We start from the raw sequence: 16,452 nt of genomic DNA, 5'->3' as shown, positions 1-16,452 counted from the left end.
CTTCCTTCCTGCATCGATCAGACTTTACAACCAGCACAGCTCCTGGTAGACGCCCTTCTATAATACACCTTACATTACACGTCACTCAGTTCTGAACATGCTGCTCATCATTTCTTAGCCATGGATGTGTACGTACTGTGCTGTGCCGCTTCTGCTGTAACAAATGTAAAGGTCCCCGCTGTGGGACTAATCAAGGATTTCTGATTCTATACTAAGACTTCTTTTCCCCACACACCGCACCAACACATTAAACACAAAGGATTTCTGTAGAGTAAATAATTTTATTAACATTCACAATTCATCAGTCAACACGCCAAATGACCCAATTAAAATCCTACACACAACTTATTGACAAAGTAGAAACAAGTTCATCTAAATGTGGAATTAAAAATGTGAATCGTGCCAGCTGTAGCATCGAGAGGTTAAGTGTGTGTGTGTGTGTGTGTGTATGTGTGTGTGTGTCAACCAGAGCACAAAAACAAGCTAACACGAGTTTAAAAAAAAGCGTTAACATGATTCCTACCTGATGAGCTACATGAGTTAGTAGTGAGGTCCCTTTTTTACTTTGTTTTACGTGAGGTGATGAAAGAGCTTGAATATTGAGCGGTGTTTAGGCTACGACTACAAACCGTCTATCGTCGGCTCTCCGTTATAAACCTAGGTATAGATACTGTATGTATTTTTTCTTTTTACACAGTAAAACATTTTTTAAAAGGGTTAAAAATACTGGTGATCAAAGCTCCACATCTAAGCCAATATTACCCAGAATGCACCGATTCACAGAAACCCACGAAAAGAAATCTCCTGGGTGCATGATAGTACACAGTACGTTACACTTAGCATTCAGACTGACTTTGCTTCCCTCGCCACACTTCCCTGAGTCCCGTCGAAAAGATTTCAGATGAGATGATGGAGGATCTTCATTTCTACACATTCTTTAACTTCTTTTTAAATTACTGCTTTTATTTTCTTTACTCCTGAAAGTCATGATCTCCAAGCTCTTCTATCTGATTTTATCGAATTTATACTGAAGGATAAAGAATGCATTTGCAACCCAGGCCATGCGTTTAGCAATAAAGGTACTTCAAAAATATTATTTCAAATAAATCTGCTCTTACACTTCAGACATAGTACCGCTTTCCCGTCCCTCGTCACCAGCTTGTTCCCTTTGAAATCTTTACTCCCTTTCTGTTAGTCATTAAAATATCTTGCTCCTAAAGCCGTACAAAACATATGCATCCATCTTTACAAAACTCCTTCATCATCCATTGTTTTCTTCACTACCAAGAGTTCTCATCACTTTGGGGTGATGTGCTTGTGTTTGATAACATGTCGGCTCATTTTATGGCACATAAAGAGGCGGAGAATACACATTTATCAGCCTTCAAATATTCAAAATACTTCATTTGCTAGTCTTACTCTCCTTAAATCTACACTGCTCCCTTTCTGCTGGATTCCCTCATTTCATAAACACCCGTCATGCGTCAGCGTGAGGAATCAAAGGGCGCATTCTAGCACCAATTCCGGTTCAGGCTGTGGGGAAACCTCAGACTGATCCCAGCACACCAAGGAACTGTGGGTAGAACAATTGGAAACACGGAAATGTCACTGGTAAGTCTCCAAATGCAGGATGTGACAGGTGTTTCCTGAAGGCTGCAGTCACTACGTCCCGTAACCATTGAGTCACAACGAGAAGAAGGGCCAGGAGGAATGATCACGGTAAGATGGACGACGGAAAGTGTTCAGTGCTCTATACTCGAATAATCATCCACAAATCCATCCAGCCCCTCTGTGCCAGGCGAGGCCGTCTCCAGCTCCATGTGGGAGGCAATGTCATGTTTCCAAAGTGGTTATATAAGAAGATGTAGGTCTTCTGATGTCGTGTTCTTCGTCCGTGTGAAGGCTTTCCTCCCAGTTTGTGCCAGGCTAACAGGAGATGGGCTCCACAGCGGGATGATGGGAAATGTTTGTGGTCCAGCACTGAAATCTGGTCCATCCAGATTCACTCGAGCCCCTTCCTGTAATACTAACAACGAGCAGAAAAAAAGGATAAACAAAAAGTAGTTTTACATCAAAACATTGCAATATTTTTACATTGGTTTGTAGCTTTATGCTAACACTTCAGCACAAAGTGACAGAAGTCAGCCCATCTGCAAAACGTTGTAATTATTGACCCTAAGGTTAAACCACGGTCTTGTTTATGTTCAAATGTTTGCTGTTCTTGTGTAAAAATAGGGAAAATCACTGTAGGCCTGTGAAACTACTAGGGGTGGGAATCACCAGGGTCCCCCACGATATTATACTATCGCGATGCTTAAGCCACGATATGCTAGTTTTGCGATTCTACGATATGCAAGGTATCAAAATTCTGAATTTGAATATGTATAGTTTATATAATAAAATATAGATTCTTGGGGTCCGTATATCGATACAAAATCGCGATACTCTGCTGTATCGATTATTTCCCCCACCCCTAGCAAACACATAGTAAGAAATCGTTGTGTTGTTGTCATTGTAAGAAAAAGCTTCAGGTTTTGCTTTATTTCAACATCTTGATTGAAATGATTTGAAGCAGTTTTATTTATACGTGACAGGGAAATAAATATCTGGGATTATTGGACTGTGTCGGTCTAACAAAATAATAAGAGACACAACTTAAGGATCTGGCATGTGTGATGCAGATCTTTCACTGACATTTTCTGACAGATTTAAATGAAATAGATTAATCAAAAGCTGAGTCACATGAGTTGATATGACAAATGTACTACTTCATGCTCAAATGATGACGTATACAGAGATATAACTCTTAAAAATGTCAACATTATTAGTAAATACAACAGAATATTAAAGACTGATTAACTAAATGAAGTTTATCATACACAATTATGGTGTCATATCTATACTTCCAGAAGGCACCAGCAGGGGGCAGCAGAGGGCTTCCTAAAGGAAATAGAGGCGTTGACAAACAGACAGCGACCATTACCTCTGATTTATGAGTCCTGTGAGAGCCGACTGGATGGATGAGAGCATAAGTGCTGAGTCGCTAACCACCACACACTCTCTGATTTAACTAATTGAATGGTGGATATATTCTTAAGTCTTTATCATAACACCAGGACAAGCTCCAGCTGCTGACATCATAACCTCCTTTATTTTGCCAGATCCTGTAGCGCCCATATTTCTTTCTTCTCCTATATTTTTTTATATAGAAAGAAAAATACTACTTCTAAAGGAAACGTTAATGTGCCGCTAACAGCTTTACAAAAACTCTGATCTTCATGGAGCTTCAAGGCAAATGTAAAGACTGCTCCATTTTTGGAATTTCACACCTTTAAAGAGGCTTTTTGGGGATAAAATGAGACATAACTCCCACCTGAATAGCTGATAGGTTTTTGTTGTTATGCACTGTTAGTAATGTTATTATTTTGATACCTTTTAATGCTATTTCCTCCTTAAATGTACATACTTATTGATCTATGTATTTGTTTTTATTTATTATTATTATATAGGTTTTTCTTTCTGGGTATAGACTTAATGTGCTTTTTTTGAAAACGTAGGAATGGGAGGGGTTGGGGGAAGGGTATTCATTGTCTCTATTGTAACAGTGTATAAATGTACCTGTCCTTTAATAGAAATAAAAAGACGCAACTGAAGAAACTGGTAGTGTGAACAAAGCAGGCTACAGCAGGTCTATGAGCCATGTCCAAGTCTAGTTGAAAGGCAGGTGGAATAAAAAAGCCCAACCTAGAGAATGAAACCCTATTATAAAGTATTTAATCTGCTTCAATGGAGGAGATTTCTGCTCCCTTTGCTTTTCAGAAGAGGGAAACAGAGTGCAGCGCTTGTTATTGGAATGCAGCGCTCTGTATGTCACACTTTGAAGTTTCCACACTCTGGACGTGCTCCATTAGAAACAGGTGTCTGTGTGTGTGTGTGTGTGTGTGTGTGTGGATCTCCTTTAATACACCCTGAGTTGTGTCTAAGCCAGTGTGAGCTCATGCCTCTGCTCACTCTTCATCAGATACCTCCACTGTTCCTCACCTGCTCAGTTAATGAGGATGCCGGTCGAGCGTCCGTCCTCCTCTTTGATGTTCTTCAGGTTGTTCTCCGCCTCGTCCACGGTGCTGTGCATCCCAGAGAACACACGTTACATCATTGTCGTATGAAAACAGAGCCAGGTGTGTGTACGTATAGGTGTTAGTGCCTACGTTAGGAAGTCCCTGACATCCTCCACTGTGATTTCTCCGGTGGAGTCGAGGGTGAGGTCGGCACAGCTGAGGGGGGAGTCCAGAGGGGTGTCCATGAGGGGGGAGGACAGGGCGCTCGGAGGCTCTTCTGTTTGTCCTGTGAGGGAGAGAACCATTAAGTCTAAGGCTGAACCGCAGAGCTAAATCTGCTACAGATGGACGATTGGCTTTGAAAAGTTTCCCCGGTCATGTTGGATTGAGTTAAAAATGTTTTGGCAAACAGTTAGAAAACAACTTCATCTCAATTTGGTTTGACAGTAAATTCAGGAATGCTCATGTCATAAAGTTGATACTCTAACAAGGATGAATGGAGTTCAACAGTGCTTAGAGAACACATAAAGATGGATTAAATCTGTACTTGGTTTATTTCGTCTGTTGTTCTAATCCCAAATATGTTGGTTTAACATAAAAGTGATTTTCTGTCTATTTCTTATATTAGTTCAAGGATTTCTTAAGTCACTATTTTTTTTTAAATGTCAAGCCTGACTTTCGAAATTCAGCTTTAACATCAAATGGCGGCTTTAAAATAAACTCAAATGAACTATTATTGACAAACAAATCACAATGCTGCAGTTTGCCTCTGCTCAACAAGGCTTTCAGCTTCTTTCAGTTAATTGTTTTGGTTTCACTCTCTCTGCTCACAAAGCCTTACTTTGAGTGACAGAGGAGCAAAGTTAACCTCGAGTCGGTACACAGAGAGAAGAATCTAGCAGCTAAAGAGCTGTAAGGAGTTAGTGGAGACCAAAAACAGAGCCAAAAGGAAGAGTGAATATTGGATTTCACATGGACAGAAACAAACTCAATGGACGCTAAAGGTGTGTTTATTGAATGGGGAGTTGATAATATGTCAATGTGCTGCCCCCTAGCGGCCAACCACCTCTATTCATAACATTCTTATTCTTTATTAGGATCCCCATTAGCACTAGCATAAGCATTGACTATTCTCCCTGGGGTCCTCACACACACACACAAAACAAACATTAAACAAAACTAAAAGCAAAATAGAACAACTCATTTCATCATACAATGGATATGAAGTGAAACAAAAATGGTCATCACATTTTAGCCATCATCACAAGGCCCAACCACAGGCACAGTTACATGTTACTCTGTAATGCTCATATAATGTTGTAGCAACCTTTTAAAATGTACTTGAGAATTTTCCTGAATTATGTGGACTGGTAAAGAGTTCCAGCTGACCATGGCTCTGTACATGACTGTTTTCTGTCTGATATTTGATTTAGATGTGGGTCATACGAACCTTCTTTCTATTGCATGTCTTGTTTGATAGTTATGTTGAGTGTACTGCGATATAAACCTTGGTGATAATATATGTGGTAAGTGTGTCACTGTAATATTCCTAACTAAATTTAACAAAGTATAAGTGGACCTCTGTCTGACACCCAACCATTTAAGGGTCTCCAACATTTCAGTCACTCTGGTTCTGTAGGAGCACTGCAGTGCACATCGTGCTGCCTTATTTTGAGCTACTTGTAGTTTGTCTAGATCTTTTTCTGCAGCACTAGACCAAATAACAAAACAGTAATCAAGCTGTGACAGAACCAAAGCATCTAGAACTTGTCTACTGACATCTTTTGGCAAATATTTTACAATTCTTTCAACAAGTGACACACCCCTTCCCATTTTACATACAACATTATCAATCTGTTTAGACCAAGATCATTTTTGATCCAGAGTTATACCTAACAATTTCGTTTCCTTGACCTGTTCAATTTCAATATGGTTTAAATGTAATAGCAATTTAGGTTCACTCATCATTTCTTAACCTTCTATAAATTTGCCCATCTGACTCATAACTTGATGAGAAAGCTACAATTATGGCATCATCTCTTTGTTTCATCAGATCTCTTAATTCATCATCCAACCAGGGTGCTCTAAAGTTCCTTACTGTCAGTTTTCTAAGTGGTGCATGTTTGTCAATCACTTGCATGAATAACAAATTAAATACTGCAAGAGCATCATCTGGATTTAATTTACATCCTTTATAAATGACTCTTCACAAAAGCATTTCACTGATCTCCTCACAATTACTTTCGGTCCTGCTTTTGGCACCTTTGTCTTTCTCACGATGATTATTAAATGATGATCAGTACACCCTACTGGAATTGATATGGCCTGCGAACATAAATGGCTAACATTTGTAAATATATGATCAATGGAAGTTGCACTTGTTGCTCCACCTTTTCTTTATGCATATCCTAGTAGGTTTAGTCACCATTTGTACCAAGTTACATGTATTAGCTATTGTCTGCAACTTGTTTTTTAAGGCACAGTGGGACATACTCCAGTCAATGTTTAAATCACAGATAAAATAAATCTCTCTATCAAGATCACAAACTATCTAACATTTGACATACTTTTTCTCAATAGAACTATAATGTCAGTAAACATGGTTTGGTTAGTAGTAGTAATAGTCATTAAGATAGAAAGCCCACCAACACATGACTAAACTCTACTCTGGTCTCCACGACAACCATCATTTCCTACCAGTGAGGGAGGCGCTGGGCAGGAGAGCATTCTAAATGGTTACTATGGACACCGGAGGGGGAACCCCTGTAGGGCCTGCTTTCAGTTTTTAGAAAGAGTGAAGAGGGAGAACAGTGAGGAGGGGGAGGGAGAAAGTGTGTGCGTGTGTGTTTGTACATACCCTCAGCCTGACCCATTTGGTTCTTGTGGGTCCCGTTGGCCTGCGTCGTGGTGCCATCGCTGAGGACACACACAATCACACACCATTAGCTCTGGCAGCAGACGGAGTAATAACAGTAAACTATATTTCTCTGGTTTCACACCGAGCAGAGAGCATGATGGACAGGAACAGGGGGTTTAGAGGTTTGCAATGAGGGGGCCTGGGACCACCAAGAGACTCCCATAGTGGGTCGTTTTTGCACCAATGCGTTGAGTTTTCCTAAAAGAATATACCAAAATGGCATTATAATATACCGTGTGATTGTTTCATTAAAGAGAGAGGATGGTGCGTGGAGATGTAGCTTCTTATTAAACACACATTCAAAATGCAATAACACATACACACAAAAACAGCATTACATAACACACACACACACACACTGCAGATACAGACAACTCGCTCACCCTCTCCTTCTCCCACACACACCCACAGCCCTCAGCTGTTCCACAAGAGAAATTGGCTAATAGGACACCAGAAAATAAATCTATCTCATCAGCATAAGGAGCGATTCGAGCAGACAGCCTTCGGTTGATTTGCTCTATATGTTTGGAAGGTGTATACCTAAAATAAACACCTGTATTTAAACATAAAGACACCCTGATGCAGTGGAAAGATGTAACCAAATCCCACAAAAACATTCATCAAACTTCAGATATTGTGTGAGGACTCAATCTGTATTGCACGACAACGGTTTGATTGTATTACAGGAGTGTGTGTGTGTGTGTGTGTGTGTGTGTGTGTGTGTGTGTGTGTGTGTGTGTGTGTGTGTGTGTGTGTTACCTGGCAGGTGTGTGCTCCAGCGATCGGTCCAGCTGAACAGAGCACAGCGGTTCTGTGACGACTTTAGCCGACAGCGAGAACCTCTCATACTCCGAGGGGGAGATCAGGTAAAACCCTGCGCAGAAAAACAACCACACAGCATTTAGACTCATTTCACTACATTTCACTGCAAACCAGCCCAAAGTGAAATGTGCAGTTAGTCAAAATGTCCATGCTGTACTTCCATTATTATACTATTAGATTGTGATGATATAAGCAGCCCTGAATCGTCTCAAAACTGGCCTCATAATGGCGACATTCAAATGTTACTCTTCTTAATAAGAGCAGAACAAATCTTCGGCAAATTAAACAATAACAATCCGCATGACTGGAAACAAATTGGGCGAGTGGAACATTCGGTTTTTGGTATAATCTGTGTGAAATGACCCTTAAAATCAAGAGCTGTCTGTATTTTTCAGAGTGTTTTAAATGTCATGATCACAATGCAATTTCTTTGTGAAAAGTAGGAGATTTTTTTGTGTATATTTCTAGAAATAAAGCATGATTTCCTCACCCTGTCCATTCTTGGTGAAGACGCAGGATGCAATGCCGCTGATGTCTTCTTTACGGATGCAGTCGTAGCGCACCTAAAGAAAAACAAAATATTCATATACTTTCAGTGCATCATGAATAAATGATCAAATAAAGTCACAAAATGCCTGTAAACACTCCCTAAATGTTTATGTTATTGTCCAAAGACCCCTTTGTTTTCCTACCTGAGGTCGGAGGCCCGGTATGTTGAACAGGTGCATGTCTCCCAGGTTGGTCAGACACACCAGTGTGTGTTCACTGTAATCCTCCTGAGCCGTGGAGCCGAACACCACCAGCGCCACCTTCCTCACCCTGCAGCCTTCGTGAGCCGTCAGCTTGAACTTGGTCTTGGCGCTCACCTTGGGGAGAGAGAACACCTAAAGAGAGAGAGAGAGAGAGAGAGAGAGAGAGAGAGAGGGGAGACAGGAAATGTAGACCTTAACATCATCAGTCTTTCATGGTTTCTTAAGCTCACTCTTAGCATGTTTTGGGGCATTTTTAAATGGGGTGGTCAATGCATATAAAGTCTTTATTCTTCAAATGTTTACATCAACCCGGAAGTTTACATCACAACTGTAATTATCCCAAAATAAAAGCCAATGTAATTTTTACATTGGATTTTGAAATATTGCATAAAGCAAGATCTGTGGCATACACACCTCAATGACACTTACACTTTTGGTTCAGCAGGATAATCTCCACATATACGCACCAATTTAAATTCATAGTAGTTGAAGCATAAATTCAATCACTAGAGGTAAAAAGCTAACGTTTGGCTATAAAGGAACTCATCGCCACAAAGCTAACGTGGCTAATGTTCGGCTCAATGACGTTGATTAAGACAATTAGGGTATTTACTGACATATTTTATGTTGTAGAACACGTGAAACTTTGTTAACCACAGACTTTATCTCAGGTTAACCAAAGACTTATTGGAAAAAACATTGACCTTGAAACAGCTAGAATGCTTTCAGGGTTCAAGACGTATTCAAAGTACACCGTTTGTGTGTAACATATATATTTTCCAGCCGTTACCTTCAGCTGTTCCTCCGAAGCGATGAGCACAGAGTGAGCGTTGGTCATGTCGGGGGCGATGGAGAGGTCCTGCGAGGCTTCGTACGGGTCGGGTAACGGTTTCCCCCGGCCGTCCAGCACGGAGATGGACACCACGGGTGCTCTGTGCATCAGCTGGATCTCTTTACCCAACACCGCCTCCACACACACACTGCTCTCGCCCGCCCCGCCACGCTCACACACCCGACCCGAGCCGACACCGGGCACCTCCAGAGCGTAGGCGTACACACTGCCCGAGTTAGTGCCTGCCCAGAGTGTGGCGCCGTGGTGGGTACCTGGAAGATGATGTACAGTTAGTGGGGTGGATATCGTTAGAACTGTCACGATAATTATGTTATACATTTTTTATAAAATATAAGGACATTGTGTCGATTTTCGTTGAGATATTGATGCTCAAGAATTTAAGATAAGGTATTAGCCAAAATTACTTATTTTTTTTTTAGGATATTATGATATTTTCTTACATCACAGAGTCAATATTCTGAAGAAGTAGAAGTGTGTTGCTCTTTAAACTGGTTTTACTTGCACTATTATGCCTTCTATATTGTCAATAGAGCATAAAATAGTCTAGAAAGGACATTAATATTGTTAAACGCAATCATTTCAGGGACAATATATCATCTATCAAATCTGTCAGACTTCACATTTAACTTTTGGTTTTCTTAGCTGCAACAAAAGCCAACAACAATGGGATTTAAATCTGAATTCATAGCAGTTCTAAATCCTAATGAGCGAACACACCGTCGCGGAGAAAAGTGTCCGCGAAGCAGAGACATCGGACCACTCCGGACAGCGAGTCGTCTGCTGACCGCGGTTCGATCCTCCGCTGGATCGGAGCCACGTCCTCCTGCTCTGCGAGAGCCGCGTTAGCCTCCTGGACCTGACCAGTCAAAACATTTAGACATAAATTCAACCTTTACAATCCATATGGACCTCTCATAACTTACAGAGACCGTCTTTCACCTTGCTGGTGGGCGTGGTGATGGGTCGTTTCTTCCCCGACACCCTGCTCTTGCGGATGCGTCTGAAGCTCTGTCGTAGGGACTTTTTCAAAGACTTGACTCTGGAAAGAGGGCCCTCCATCGCCAAGGAGTCGTTAGGGTGCAGCGTACATCTAGGGGGGAAGAAAGAGCAATAGGATAATGCTTATTGTATCGCAAATTGGTGAATTTTTCAGCTTGATCCATTTAATTTATATTACACATTTTTTCTCAAGGGGCTTTACAGAATGTGTGTGTGTGTGTGTGTGTGTGTGTGTGTGTGTGTGTGTGTGTGTGTGTGTGTCTAACCTGGCCAGCACAGCGTTTCTTCTGTGGTAGTCGAACAGGCCGAATCCGTGACTCGTCCCAAAGGAGATCAGGTTCCACTCGGCGTGCAGAGCCACAGCGGTAACGGAGGCGGGGGGCATGCACTGCACCAGCACCTGTGGCTGGAAGCCCGGGGGGAAGGGGGCAGGTTTGAGGCGGGGCTCCAGCCGGTCGTGGCCCTTCCAGGTGAAGCCCTCGCGGTCCTGCAGCAGATCCACCACCGACACGTCCACAGTGTGGTCCGAACGCTCGTCACTCAGACCCAGAACAATCACCTGGAGAGAAGAAAAAAGGGTGTAGAAGTTTAGAGGAAATACAGATGCTCCAATGGGGATAAAACTTTACATTTTCCCCTGATTATTTTCCATTTCCAACCCCACAACTGCTAAAGCTACATTTGCAAAAAAGTAACTTCAACTGTTTGACCTAAATGTAGTTTAATTGTGGGGAGCAGGAACACTTAACCACAGTTTGTTGATGTTACAAATATTATACGCTCACTTAGCCTCGCAGCTACAGCCCTCAAAGCTGAGCAGAGTGTGTGTTTATGTGTGTGTGTGTGTGTGTGTTTGTGTTTGTGTGACTGCAGCTGCAACTCTCAGCTGCCAACTTAATCAGCGAGCTGCATCTCATCCAGAGGACATGAGGCTATTTTAAAAGAGGTTCTTCATTAAGTATGATCTTTAAAGTCCAATGGTCTCATCAATCATTCCATTAGCACATTAACAGTTGGAGAGCAGAGGGAACAGAAGATTAGACGATGTGTTTGGTTTTTATTATAAACTGGCAAAGTGTGTGTGTAGTACACATTACATGTATTCATAAATGCAGGGCCTTGGTACGTTTTAAATTTCAAAGGCGCTGTTAATTGGACTTGTAAATTACAGTTCTTGAACCTTAGTGCTCTTTTTCTTTCAAGAAGCTGGCAGTGCCTCCAATAGATTAAGAATGATTATTAAAGCTACATTTCTGTCTGTGTTGTGCCGTACAAAACCTGCATTATTTATATGGCGCCACAGGCTAGCGTTAACGCATGTATTAGAATTTATCAAATTAACTTTATCGATCCCAATTTAGTTTTTCTTTTTTTTTTGTCACAGCAGCAAGTTAACAAGGCATTTCACATCAATTACAAATAATGACATGATGTGTGTGTGCAGTTTACCTGTCCAGCAGTTCCAGCCACCAGCAGCTTGTTGCTGTATTTGCACAGACTGATCTTCTGGATGCCCAGTCTGGGGTCATCGCTGTACGGGTCAAAACAGCCCACCTACACACAAACAGACACACACAGGTATGGTTGGATTGGCAAGATTAATGCAAAGAACACAACAGAAACGTTTAATTAAAGCAAGATAAATCCAAATCGTATGAGAATCGCAGCATGGGCTAGTGCAATAATAAAAAGGGAGCACAATATTACAGACCACAACAGCTATATGTATGACAGGTGTTAAAATACCATTTAGGATGAAGTATTGTGGAGTTGACACCTATAAATCGCTGACTACAGACTTAATTAAACAAATGTGTTTGGTACAGATCCTCTTTAAAACTCACTCCATGACTAAAATCAATACATTTCTCAATGATAATGAGAAAAATGATCAATACCTACAACATCGTGAATCATATCGCAATATCAGTTAAAAAATCGAAATCAGCTATTTTTTTTCACGTCATGAAGCTCCACTTTCTCATTTTGATATTCAATTTGAACCGAATACAGACAAATTCAGTTTAAAATGTCTCCCTAAAGCTCTCCTCCTCCCTCCTCAGGAGCCTCTTTACTCCTAAGCTCTGCAAAATGCCAATCCCCCCCCGCTGCTCTTCATACATACTCTGCAAAACATGGGCATTAATCTGTCTCTCACACACACGGGAGGAATTCCAATAGAATTCCCTCGCACAAAACAAGGAGTAGGAGAGGTTGGTCACTAACTAACACACACACACACACACACACACACACAGACATGCAGAGAACGAGTGGGCTGATGTGTCTGGTTTTCATTACACGGGAGAGGGAAAAAAGGGAAAGGCTCTTCATCCCATATGAGAGCCACATTCCTGAACATGCAGCTCTGTTACCACAGGATACATGAGGAAAGGTGGGGGGAGCCAAACAGTGAATGGGAAGAGAAGAAGAGAAAAGAGGCCAAATAGTAACTCAATCAATTTGTCAATGTTCAATTCACCTCCATAAATCTGTTTCTGCTCTTTTTACGCTATGAAGGGGACCCATCCTGCTAATTTTCAGGTTCATATTTGTATTTTGTGCCTCTACTGGGACATGTCTCCATGCTTTAATGTTAAAAAAGCTCTTTATCTTTCTCATACTTTCTGTGATGCAGCTCCTCTTTTCACCCTCTGTCTGAAACCAGAGCCCCGTCTGCTCTGATTGGTTAGCTGAGATGTCCCGCCCCTTAGCCTATCACGTACAATGTGTTGGAGCGCTAGCCAATGGAAGCACACATAGTACACAGTGATGTCAATGGAGGCAAAACACCTATATAAACACATTGCAGGAAAGGGAAAACCCCCAAAACGTATAAAATGCATTTCTAATAAACGATGACAGTCCTCCAATGACAGCTGGTCTCAGTGAAAGAGCAACAAACAGATATCAGCTCCACAAAAGCCACAACTGAATTTCTTCCCATCACTGTCTTCCCTGCCATCTACAGATGTGAGCTTATCTTGGGAGTCCGCCCAAACCCTGAAAAAAAAAAGTCCAACCAGAGATTTACATATCATGTTTTTCTTCATGACTCGTCTCCATTTCTCCTCTACCAAAGCTGTCGGATCAGATTTACTCCATATGGGACTCCTCACAATGCTGAATCAGTTCATTTAAATGTAATTCTGCGCAGAAAAACAAGCGATTAAAACAGCATCAGACTGCGGTTCCTTCAGAGTTTTAATAAGAGGAACAATGGGGCGGGCCCGGTCTGTGAACCAAACACATGAAAACACTCAGATGAGAGAATAAGGTCGCAGATGTAACCACAGATGTAGTGTTGGAGGACTGACTGTGTAATGAACAGATTTTCCCACAGATGTTATAAAATGAGACTCTTTCTTCTCTGTTCCCATCTCCTCCTGCTGAGTTCTCACCTTCCTAAAAGGAGGCCATTCCTCCTCCTGCTGCATGTCGGGGTCGTCGCTGGGGTCATGAGGTTCGTCGCATGGGTCGCAGTCGGTGTGGAAGACGTTGGCGGTGCTGAGTTTGTACAGCGGAGTGAGAGCAACGCCCGACGCATCCCAGAAACGCACAGTGCCGTCCTCGTGCCTATCAAACACAAAATGTATAAACTGCAGAGATGAAAATGTATTTGAGTGCAAATCTTTCTGGATTTTTAAGGATATACGTGTGTGTGTGTGTGTGTGTGTGTGTGTGTGTGTGTGTGTGTGTGTGTGTGTGTCAAGTTGCAGTTCACAGTTTTTGTTGCCTCTGAATGGGTGGTTTGAGCTAGAATGTCAAATGAAGCCTTTGAAAGTAAAAGGAGAAAGTAGAAAGAGAGAGTGTGTGTGTGTGTGTGTGTGTGTGTGTGTGTGTGTGTGTGTGTGTGTGTGTGTGTGTGTGTGTGTGTGTGTGTGTGTGTGTGTGTGTGTGTAGGCTAGCAGGCTCAGATCAAAATGGTTCCTCAATTCTGATTGATAGCATTTTATGGATTTGTGACACAGAGATTAAAGCTATGCTAGCAGCTCTTTGAGGCTACATTCTCAGTAGCTTTGAGCTAAAGGCTAACACCGGCATGCTAACACGTGACAATGATAATGCTGAAACTGTAATGTTAAGAAAGTATGTTGACCTAACTTAGATAAGCGTCTTAGTATGCTTATTTTTAGCCTCCTGTTTAGCGATAATAAGCAAATTACTAAAAGCATGCTAACACATTAATCAGCTAAGGCTAATATCGAGCTGATATTGGCACTTGAAGTTCAAAAGATTAAATAATTCATCCTCTGAGCAACATAGTATCATGTTTATCTATTCAATAGGAAATAGTTCAGATATTTTCCCTAACTGGTCTGAATCCAGCTGTTTTCCTTTTAACGCTCTAGTTGTGTCTCATTGTGCCCCATGCTAATGCTAGCACTGCCAAACATCTGCAGTTGCCAACAGTAGGTAATTAGCCTCAGGATTCCCTTGTTACTAATGCAATGCTAACACATTTCACTGTCAGGACAAGTCATAGATCCATTGTAATGGAGGCTCTCCATATGGTTCACATCAGAAATAAACTCAGGGCTGCTTTCAGTCACTAACATTTATTAGCAAGGAACAGATTTATTTCATGAGAGGAAAATGAAAACTGGGTCCACCTGCGGACGCAGCCTGTGAGTGTTTATACAGACAGTGTGTGTGTCTGTGTGTCTGTACCCTGTCAATAGCAGCTCTTGCTGTTTGGGTGGAAGAGCCAGGTTTTTCCCTCCACAAATGGGCCAACTCTGCATAAACAGACAAAGATTAAAGTTAGGACTCTTGTTATATTAAAAAGATGCACAAGAAAAAAGATGAAACATCGCAAAAACAACATTTTCTCTACCTATTTCCATTTCATCACAACTCCAGCTCAAAAATAATCTGGCCCTGACGGAGAGGAATTCCCATCTGGATGAAAGTGTGCAGACAGAATCACACCAAACTCAGCTCCTGTGGGTTTTGGGTTTGCTCTGTTACTGTGCCAGTCTCTCTGGTTTGGCCGCGCACAGACAGACAGTCAGGAATGATTTACGAGCATACCAGCTGTGTGTGTGTGTGTGTGTGTGACTTTAATCTGCCACTGATAAAACAGCTGATCTAAGCTACAAAGCCTCTGCAAAGCCTTTAACTGCTTACACCTGCTCTTAAAGTTAACACACTAGCAGCAGGCCGGAGGTAACACCCAGAGACCTTTAGCTGCCAGCCTATACCAGCAAATACCATCCATTTACGTTTAATATCCTAACATTCAACCTCTAAAATGTCACTGCATTATTACCCCTTTATATTTCTCTCCCTTCATGAACAGAAGCAGACTTGAGAAGACACCTGACACTCGGCTGGTGGATATCCAACCCTTTAAACTGACTCTGTGACCATGCTGGTTTGTGTTTACACAGTACAAACACCAATTAGTGTCGATAGCTACTTTTAAAAGGAAAAGCAGCTTGGCTATTGGCCATACTGTTAAGGTGTTCCTGGATTTAGTGGCTTACATACATCTTGGACTTTCAGTAATTGAATATATCTACGGCCATGAACGAGCCAATTTACAGAATAATCCAGTCCTAGTGTCCGCCTGCCAGTCCACAGGAAACAAAAAATGTAGCTGGCAGTGAGTCTGAGAAGGACTATAATGATAAGATAAGATAAGAAAAGAAGAAGCTTTATTTAAACCCAAAAGAAATGCAGGTGTCACAGCAATAAGAGACAAAGGAAGCACAGTATAGGACAGCTAAGAGAAAAAACAGGGACGAAAAGCAACACAAAATACGAGTTCAAGTACATCCGGTGTGCTTCTCACCCCGTGCGCTTGTTGCCGGCCCTGCTGAGCTTTGCCGGCATTGACCAGCCTCTCCCAGAGTTTGGGCGGGACGCTGGAGACGTGGAAGGAGCAGGTGATGGCTGACGAGTGGAGGGGAGCCAGGTAGGGGGTCGGAAGCGAGGGCCAGCCGGGGGTTTGGAGGTCAATCACCACCAGCTCCTCTTCCAGTAACACCACCACCGCTGACGGATCATCAAACTCTGAAGGAAGGAGAGACGAGAGAACATGAAGGG

The 16,452-nt window shown here is 41.9% G+C and overlaps 1 protein-coding gene across 1 annotated transcript in view; it reads right to left on the bottom strand.

Moving 5' to 3' along the window:
- Window positions 1-261: 261 nt before the first annotated feature.
- Window positions 262-16,452, bottom strand: part of llgl1 (LLGL scribble cell polarity complex component 1) — a 39,991-nt gene continuing 23,800 nt past the window's right edge. Inside the window, exons 10-24 of the mRNA XM_063904516.1 lie at window positions 16,199-16,419; window positions 15,073-15,140; window positions 13,803-13,977; window positions 11,851-11,955; window positions 10,668-10,960; window positions 10,342-10,492; window positions 10,120-10,258; window positions 9,340-9,653; window positions 8,490-8,681; window positions 8,288-8,360; window positions 7,735-7,849; window positions 6,916-6,974; window positions 4,209-4,344; window positions 4,042-4,124; window positions 262-2,026 (exon numbers count right to left, since the gene is read on the bottom strand). Coding sequence (XP_063760586.1) covers window positions 4,046-4,124; window positions 4,209-4,344; window positions 6,916-6,974; window positions 7,735-7,849; window positions 8,288-8,360; window positions 8,490-8,681; window positions 9,340-9,653; window positions 10,120-10,258; window positions 10,342-10,492; window positions 10,668-10,960; window positions 11,851-11,955; window positions 13,803-13,977; window positions 15,073-15,140; window positions 16,199-16,419 — 2,120 coding nt within the window. The 3' untranslated portion in view covers window positions 262-2,026; window positions 4,042-4,045. The remainder of the gene's footprint in view (window positions 2,027-4,041; window positions 4,125-4,208; window positions 4,345-6,915; window positions 6,975-7,734; window positions 7,850-8,287; window positions 8,361-8,489; window positions 8,682-9,339; window positions 9,654-10,119; window positions 10,259-10,341; window positions 10,493-10,667; window positions 10,961-11,850; window positions 11,956-13,802; window positions 13,978-15,072; window positions 15,141-16,198; window positions 16,420-16,452) is intronic.

This window comes from Eleginops maclovinus, chromosome 16 (genome assembly GCF_036324505.1).
Source record: "Eleginops maclovinus isolate JMC-PN-2008 ecotype Puerto Natales chromosome 16, JC_Emac_rtc_rv5, whole genome shotgun sequence".
Lineage (NCBI taxonomy): Eukaryota > Metazoa > Chordata > Actinopteri > Perciformes > Eleginopidae > Eleginops > Eleginops maclovinus.
The sequence above is the reverse complement of the archived record's forward strand: the minus strand, read 5'-3'. Positions and strand labels throughout refer to the sequence as shown.